The sequence below is a fragment of the Limanda limanda genome, chromosome 19 (assembly GCF_963576545.1).
Source record: "Limanda limanda chromosome 19, fLimLim1.1, whole genome shotgun sequence".
Lineage (NCBI taxonomy): Eukaryota > Metazoa > Chordata > Actinopteri > Pleuronectiformes > Pleuronectidae > Limanda > Limanda limanda.
In genome coordinates this window covers 13,544,675-13,553,364 of record NC_083654.1, presented here as the reverse complement: position 1 = coordinate 13,553,364, position 8,690 = coordinate 13,544,675, and the positions used below count along the sequence as shown (strand labels likewise).

Here is an 8,690-nt window from a genome sequence, read left to right as displayed (position 1 = left end):
AAGACTCATCCTTACTTAATTCTACATATATACTGTACAGTTGCTGACTCAACCACATTCTCAGGCATGACACAAAGAAAATTGGTTTTCTAATTAATCCTGAAAATCCTGTCAATTATATTTATTGTTAATTAAACAGTCTCCATTCATTCCTGCTGTTTATATAGGTGTGATATTGTAAAGTCATACAGTACTTATTGATTGACTGCACTATGATCATTTTCAAATGTGTTTTTAATTGTGAAGATAATAACTATACATCAACATCGGCATCAGTTTGTATGATGCACTAGTATGTGGACAATACCAGACCAATACAATAACATCCATGTGGATAATCATTATTTCAACGATGCAGCCGAGACAAACAGCGGCTCAGCTTGTTGAAGTGAGTCCATGAGTTTGAATCCGAACCTCACAAACCAGGGAGAAGAGTTATTGTTACTTTTCAGCAGATACATCTAAACAGTGCTTCATCAAAATATCCACTGACACAAATAAGCCTGGGAACAATATAATAATGATCACATTCACAAACATAAATCATAAGCAAACCAAACAGGTTCGTGCATGAAGTTTCATTCACCTGCAGCTGTTTAAGTTGTGTATATATATAAACATTTTATTTTAGGGTTATATCGGCTAATTTCACGTTTGAAGAGATTCAGAACCTCCTGATGTTTAATCCATCTTTAAGTATAATTAGTTTCTCTCTGTAGAAAAATAAAATTATCACTATGAATATTAACAGGCATCTCAGGAGTATTTCTCGGTGCAGCCACTAGGTGTCACCAAAGATTTCAAATCATACACGGATGAGCTATTTTGGAAAAATAAAATAAAATAACACAAACTAATTCAAACGTTGTGAGGAGGAGTCCCAGGAATTTCTGGAGACATTGGACAAATCCCTTGTCTACATTTATATAACATCATCAAAAGTCACAATACTTTCCTCGTAGCTAAATGAATACCTTACAACAGAAGAAGTTAGTATGGATTTTCTTTTTAATTCCAACAACATGCCCCCCCATTTTAAAGGCAATTCATGTCCATGTTTGATCTTGCAGAAATGGTCCAATGGGTCTCTCTTGTCCTGCAGTTTTTGCCGTTGGTGACTGATTGATTTAATTTTCAGGGCTATCGCACTTTATCATTACCCCAATAGAGTCAGCTGCTAAAGGAGAGGCTATCTGCCCCCCCGTCTCTGCACGACTATGGTGCCGGCCACGATGTCGTACACAGTCCTGTTGTGCTGGAAGAAGAGGAGGGTGATGAAGACCGGAAAGAGGAAGGCGATGGAGAAGTTCTTGTTCAACGCCCGGACCGTAGATCTGAGAACATCGAGACAAAAGAGACGAGACAAAACAAACAGGATAAGATAAGGACATAATAAAAGGCGATAGAAGGATTTTAGAAGGATTTAAACTGTACTTGTGCATCAGTATAAGCAGGTATTAACGGATATATTAATAATATCAAGTAACGTGTATTTTTAAAAGTTACACTCGCAGTACCTGCATCTAAACACTGTGTAAATATATGACATAAAAATTAATGGCATTAAACAGGAGCTTATGCAGAATGTAATCACTCACGCAGAGAGCGAGACATTAGACGCCGGGACGACGAAGACTCGGTTGGGTCGCACCAGAGTGGACGTGTCACACGTCACCACCCGCAGGCCGAGCAGGAACTTCCCCGGAGTGGCACCCCCGGCTCCCCAAATACAGATCGTCTGATTGGACAACAAGGACGGGAATCAAACAATGACCAAGTAGACGCATGATGATGTCTTTAAACAGTACTTTACAACTTAAGGTTAGGATAACAGATGATGACTGGAATGATGCTTGGAAAAGTGCTAAAATACTGAATGTCTGTAACCGAGTGAGAGCTATGCAACTGAAGCTCCTACACAGGGTTCATATCTCTCCCTCTCAACGTCATAAATACAACACTAATACATCTCCACTGTGCCCCAAGTGTAAGATAGAACCTGGTGGTCTGACATATTGTTTGTGGGATTGTAGAAAAATACAGCAGTTTTGGCAGGTCATAGGGCAGGAAATTAATAAGATTCTGTCTATTGACAGTAATAATAACCCTTTATACCTGCTACTTGGTATATCTGACGTGTCCATCACTGACAAATTTAAAAGAAGACTTTATCAGACACTTGCTTTTTGTGCTAGAAAGTGAATTCTTTTGAAGTGGATCACAGATAAAGCTCCATCTAAGGCTCAATGGCAAAGGGTTGTATTTGAATATGTTGTGTTGGACCATTTGACATGTAAACTTCACAGCAATGATGATGCCTTTCGTAAACATGGGAACCCTTTCTGTCATATGTTGGTCTGAATGTTTCCACCATTCTCACAAGAGGGTTTGTATCACAGCTTAGAATGCTCTGCCTCAAAAGAGGCACTCTGTTTTACCATTTAATTGATTTACTTTTATTTCTGTTTACTTTTATTTTACTTATCTGTTTTTAATTTTTTCTTACTTGTATAGGACGTGACCCCTGAATCTTCTGCCTGTATGGATTTGAATATGTGTGTGAGCCAAATGTTTGTCTTGATTTTGTTTTGTTTTGTGTTGTATTACCTGTTGGAAAACTAATAAACATATATGTAAGAAAAAAAAAAAAAAACAGTCCTTTACAACACAGCAGTTAGAAAAGGATGAAATTCATTTTTCAGGTTTACATGCACGGCGTGTGATGTCATTAGTCTGAGCAGAGGTGCCCAGATGTCCCTGTGCTGGTTCCCACCTGGGAGAACCAGCCACTGACTCAGGAGTCAACCAGGAGACATGATGCATGACTTCATCTCAGGCAACTGTGAATGCAGCGTTGCATCAGTGTCCTGGGAAACACTGTTGTGTTGTAGAGGAAATTACTCTTCTCGTTTCACGAGAGCACGTGGCAACGAGGCGGCTCGATCCCAGCGTGAGGGAAAAACTGTGTGGAGTCCCACATGCATGGTAAATAAACTGTATTTATATTTTCTAGTTTTATCAACAACTCAAAGGGTTTTACAGCACAAACCTCACATATTCACATAGGGCTACTGTATCTTGCTATTTCTCTGTCTGCATAGCTATCAGGGGCAATTTGGGATTTTGTTTCTTACTCCTTATATTAGATTAGATTCAACTTTATTGTCATTGCACAGTACAAGTACATATACAACGAAATGCAGTTTAGCATCTAACCAGAAGTGCAAAAAAGGCAGTAAAAGTGCAGAGAAATGTGCATATTAAAGTGAAAATGTAAATAAATAGATCTGTACAGTAAGAAATATATATGGAATATTACAGTATTAACAGGAATTGTAAGATATAAGGACGATGAATACACTATGAGCAGGATAAAAATATAAATATATATAAATATGAATACACTATAGCGGGATATACAGTAGTAAAAAAAAAGTAACAGTCAGTGCAAATGTACAAATGTTCAAATGTTCTAACCTGAAAATCTCCTGAACCACAGATATACATGTATATGTGGTATGTGCTTTCAGGAGGTTGTTAAGTCCTGTTTCTTACAACTTAATAATTTTAATTAATCAAATCAGATTGAATATTTCCTGTCATTTGAGAATCATATGTGATCCTATAAGATCTTCTGCATATACCTTACACCCAGTCATTAAAGTGTGACCCACCTCGTAGAAGCACACCAGCACCCTGTAGACCAGAGCCACAGCCATCATCTTCTGCAGGTCCTCCATGGACGTGTTCTCATCGATCTCCTCTACGATGAACTGGGTGATCAGTATGGTGATGTCCCTTTGAAAAAGAAAGAGAGGGAGAGACAGAGAGAGGGAGAGAGAGAGAATATGCAACTTGAGGAATATCTCAAATCACGTGGTCACACCAGCTGTCGCCATCTTCCATGTTGTCATTTGTTATTTTCTGTCATTCCATCTGCTCTGTGTTCCCGAGCTTCACTCACTCACTTCATCCCACTCAGGTGCATGATCCACAGCACGATGGTGGCCTTCACACAGAACAGGATGAAGAAGTCCACCGTCTCTGCCAGGAACCTCTGCAGAGGAGAGGGGATGGTGTACTCCCGTCCTGTCGAGCAGAGGATCAAGATTGTTTTATATTCCAGAAGAAACTCAGAGATGATCATTCATGCTTTTGTTTGGATCAATGCAGATCTTTCTTCTACTGCCTGAAGCAACAGAGTCGACATAAACTACTGATCAAACAAAACGCAGCAACCAGACTCCTCCCAAATCTGATAAAAGAGAGCTTATTACTCTTTAGCTGCTCTTCATTTGTTCCCAGTACATTTTATAATTGATTTTAACATTTGATAGCTGACTTTTAAGGGCCCCATTCAGCACTTGCACCTAAGTACAGATCTTTTGACACCTTATTCCCGGTCGTAACCTGAGGCCCTGCTCACCTTTCCCCAGTCCTGGCTCAGGACCAGGAGTAGATCCGTCTGGCAAACGCCTTAAAGACACATTTCTGTAGTTGTGCTTTCTTCAACCTTACTATCTTACTACCAGTTTTCACTCCCTATTTTTTTATTTCTGTACTTGTGCAGAGGTGCTGTGTGATCCTCAAATTGCTTTTGAATAGCTTCCTGTTGTTTGTCTTCAATTATTCATGTTTAACTTTGAGCTGTGCTGAAAGGTGCTAAATGAATACAGTTTATAATTCTGCATTAACGTATAAACTTGAATCACTGACCAGGTACAATAGGTCTGATTGGAGCTAACAAAGCCTCAGAGGGCTCTTACACCGACTCTAAGCATATAAGCTTGTTTCCTCACTTAAGCCTGCTTCCTAACAGACCCATGATCGAGCTGAGACACAATAACCCTCACACAGCAGAGCAGGAGGAGGCCGGACATCGTCTGCTACAGCAGCGGATCCCAAAGAATATTGTCTGAACATCATCTGATAAAAACTGTTCTGAGATCACCGGAGAGAAACAAAAGGGATGGGAGTTATTTTCTCCGGGGAAGCACAGAGAACATGGTCTCCTGAACATGTTGTTTGACTTCCTTGTTATCTGAGATGTATATTTCATATGTATTATATGATGATGTTATATGAGATTTTCCTTGTGGTCTCTAAGACGTCTTTGTGTCTCACCTCTGTAATCTGTTTTTTTGTCTTCTTAAATCCTCGCCTTCTTAGTGGCTGATCTTCTGATCCACTTTCTCAACTGTCTTTATTGTCATTAACTTTCTTATGTATTTTTATTAACCCTCGTTTAACTCCCTTGTATCGTGAACATGTCGGTGTATGTTTTTTGCAAAAGATGTTCCAAATTAATGCCCCCCCCCCGCCTATTTAACTGATTTTAAAGTGTTATCGAAACCTACGTATATATTTTCAAATTACTGAAAAGTAATAATTAAAATCAACTTAACAGTATGTACACTTAACTAAAAATATATACCTTGATTAAGATACATGTACTTTTTGCGATAATTATAACTAAAGATAGAAGAAATGGTATTTAAATTTTAAATAAAACAATGTAAGTGAGAAACTATGTTATCAGCCTCTTCATTAAGTGATTCCTTTGGTGATTGAGACAAATAAGTGACAGCATCTGTTGCATGAAGGTGAATTTATAGCAACAAAGGAAACAGTGGAGCATGAGCTGCTGCTGTTGTTATTATTTTCTACTCAATATCTTGGGATACAGGGGTCTGGAGTCCCCAGGGTCAGAGGTCAGTGGGGACCCCTGCACCGCAGCATCGACTCACCTGCCTGAGGGGGGTCGTGCTCCTGGGCTGCCCGGGGATCAGGGGGTGGGCTGTGCTGGATGTGTGCCCCCCCGGGATGAGGGGAGGACCCCGGGGCCGGGGGGAGGCCACCGGGGAGGTAAGGGTTCCAGCCGAGCCACGGTGCACCAGCACCACCGGCAGCCGGGCTCCGGGCGCTGGTCCCCGGCGGCGGAGGGAAGGAGAGCGCGGACAGGGAGAGCCAGCTCTGCCAGCCGGTGTAGCTCCAGTAGTAGCCCCACATCCACTGCTGCAGCTGGGCGCAGTACTCCGCTGTCACCGTGGCCTGCGGCGGGGGTTTGGAGCCGGATCCGGGGCCGTTCGCTCGGCTGTGACCCGACATGTCTGCTCCTCCTCACCGACTCAGGTTGACATGAGAGTTCCTTCTTCTTCTTCTGTTAATCCCCCTCTCTCCTCTTCTCCTCTTCTCCTCTTCTCCTCTTCTCCTCTCTCCTCTGCTCCTCCGCTGCTCACAGGCACAACACTAACACATGTGTTTGTTTCCACGTTAACACAATGTGTGTAATGTGTCACATACCAACACAACACGTATTCTCCCCTGTGCAGCAGATAACAGAAGATAAAGCCAACATGTTGTGGAAACACTTACATTACGACCACCCCTCTTCCGCCATCAATGGTATGAGCCATTTAAAGGAGCCGCCTCTGTATTTCTTCTTATGTTCAGTAAGAGCGCCCTCATCAGGCTTACAAGTAATACTGCACCACAAATATGAAAAGGGGAGTTGGGGCATTGGATGTATTGTTGGTAATTTTTTGGAACTTTTAAATATGACAGTGATACAAACCATTGTAATACAATTAAATATCCATTTTAAAAAGTTTGAAAAGTAGGAGGCTTTACAAATACAATACCACAACACAATAACATTAGCATTTTTCATTGCGTGACTACGAACTAACTTTTTTATTTATTTATATATACTACAGTAATTAACTCTTCACCATAGACTGTATATGCTCCTAACCCAAACTAAAAGACTACAACCTTTTAATTACACCACAAGAGGGCAGCAGAGGCCTATTGAATCTAATTGAAAACATCAAATACAAACAGCAGAATAATGTCCACATATGGTTCTAACTGTTCTACGCTGTATTTGTTATTATGGTAAACATTTATCTTCCATTACGTTTGCGTATGTTTTGATTTGAACATTAAATGATACTTTGGCTTTTTCTGTCCAGAACTTTTGACCTTGTGATGAACATATACATGCCAGGGGTGAGATGAGATGATTGGTCGGCAGCCTTTAGGAATCTCAAACATCTGAGTTCGCTGACAATTGTCTGTCACAGAGGTCATCTGGGTCAAAAACCCAAAACCCTGCTCTAGTGAAAGTGGCTTTGATTCAAAAGACCTGCTGATCGGTCAGCTGATAAAAAATCTCTCTCTCTCTCTCTCTCTCTCTCTCTCTCTCTCTCTCTCTCTCTCTCTCTCTCTCTCTCTCTCTCTCTCTCTCTCTCTCTCTCTCTCTCTCTCTCTCTCTCTCTCTCTCTCTCTCTCTCTCTTGCACATACACACGTTTGTACTTCTATCTTAGTGAGGACACTCATCGGCATTATGCATTCCCCAGCCGCTTTCCCTAACCATAACCATCCAAACTAAATGCCTAACCTAAACCTAAACCTAAACCCTTATTCTAACCCTAACCCTAAAACCAAGTCTTCACCCTCAGACAACCCTTTGAAGAAATGAGGACTGGCCAGCATGGCCTCACTTTCCAAAAATGTCCTCAAAAGGGTCTATGCTTAAAATGGTCCTCACAAGGCAACAAGTACAGGACCACACATGCACACACACACATGCACACACAGGCTTGTTCCCTATGACCCCCTAATATACAGGAGTCACTCGTGTCTTTCTCCATCTCCCCCTTTCTCTCATTTTATTCTTCCCCCCTGATCTGATTCAAAGGGTGAGGGGGGGGGGGGTCAGATTTGCTGACTGGGCTGGCCCCACTCTGCGGGCTACGAGTCAGGTCTGCCTAAAAGATTGTGCCGGGCCCAGTGAATGGAGCCAGTGAGGCGAGGGCCAATCCGACCCCAATGGGCGTGATCCCTGTCGACAGAGGCCATACGATGACTGTGCCCAAAAGTAATCGGTCCCAGATAAAAGATAAAACGCTGACCCCCATAGAAACCCAACAACCTGGTGGGATTACTGGAGTGGAGGTGTGTGTGTGTTGTGTCTGTGTGTGTGTGATCACTGGAAGTGGGCTGAGTGAATGGGGGAGATTGGCGGCTATACTGGCGGCGGCTGGGAGTTGTATCAGAGTTTTAAAGTAACTAAGAACATTCACTCAAAGGACGGAGGGGGCCAGTGTTTTTATGTTGTTAGATATGTTATGTTTGCACCATTTAATTTAACGTAGGAAGGAAATCACTTTATCTCTTATATGAATTGTTTGGTCAAATATTATAAGAAAGATCTTTGATGACCCCACAAAATAATGTTTTATTGAACAAAAAAACTAAACATATTCCAGCTGACTGTAATTGCCTTTAAAAACACAGCCTGACGCACTGATCATTGAAGCAAAAATATTCAGCAAGTATTATATATCAAATACTACATATGACCCCAGTGGGATGATGTTGTGAGGAGCCCTTGGGCCAATCAGAGTCAAGCTTACTGTAGAGTTAGCCTCCCATTGTTCATCTGTAGCAGCCTCACGATTGGACGTTTGCATGCTTCATTTTCCTGAAGAAAAACTTTTCCTCTTTATCGTATTTTGCTCTTCAGTAACACACCACTGAGTGTGGGTCAGACCGAGCAGTGAAGGATGCATTACACGTATAGGGTGTGCACCATTCTCCTAGACATACACTCAAGGACCAACGTCAACACATTTCCTTGAAATATTGTGTTTGGGGTTTTAATGTCTGCCCCCCCCAACCCCA

At 41.6% G+C, this 8,690-nt stretch overlaps 1 protein-coding gene across 1 annotated transcript; it reads right to left on the bottom strand.

Moving 5' to 3' along the window:
* Positions 1 to 216: 216 nt before the first annotated feature.
* Positions 217 to 6,355, bottom strand: fam8a1a (family with sequence similarity 8 member A1a). The gene is made up of 5 exons (XM_061092722.1): positions 5,748 to 6,355; positions 3,969 to 4,089; positions 3,675 to 3,798; positions 1,599 to 1,738; positions 217 to 1,334 (listed from the first exon to the last, which is right to left on the bottom strand). Exons 1-5 carry the CDS (start codon positions 6,106 to 6,108, stop codon positions 1,190 to 1,192), a joined length of 891 nt encoding a protein of 296 aa, XP_060948705.1. The 5' UTR covers positions 6,109 to 6,355; the 3' UTR covers positions 217 to 1,189.
* Positions 6,356 to 8,690: the final 2,335 nt, after the last annotated feature.

Excerpts from the sequence above, each read along its gene's own strand:
- fam8a1a (XM_061092722.1), bottom strand. The coding sequence starts at position 6,108 with ATGTCGGGTCACAGCCGAGCGAACGGCCCCGGATCCGGCTCCAAACCC. Across the intron at positions 4,090-5,747 it reads GCACGACCCCCCTCAGGCAG|GACGGGAGTACACCATCCCC; the intron begins GTGAGTCGATGC and ends TCTGCTCGACAG. Across the intron at positions 1,739-3,674 it reads TGCTGGTGTGCTTCTACGAG|ACGATCTGTATTTGGGGAGC; the intron begins GTGGGTCACACT and ends TTGTCCAATCAG.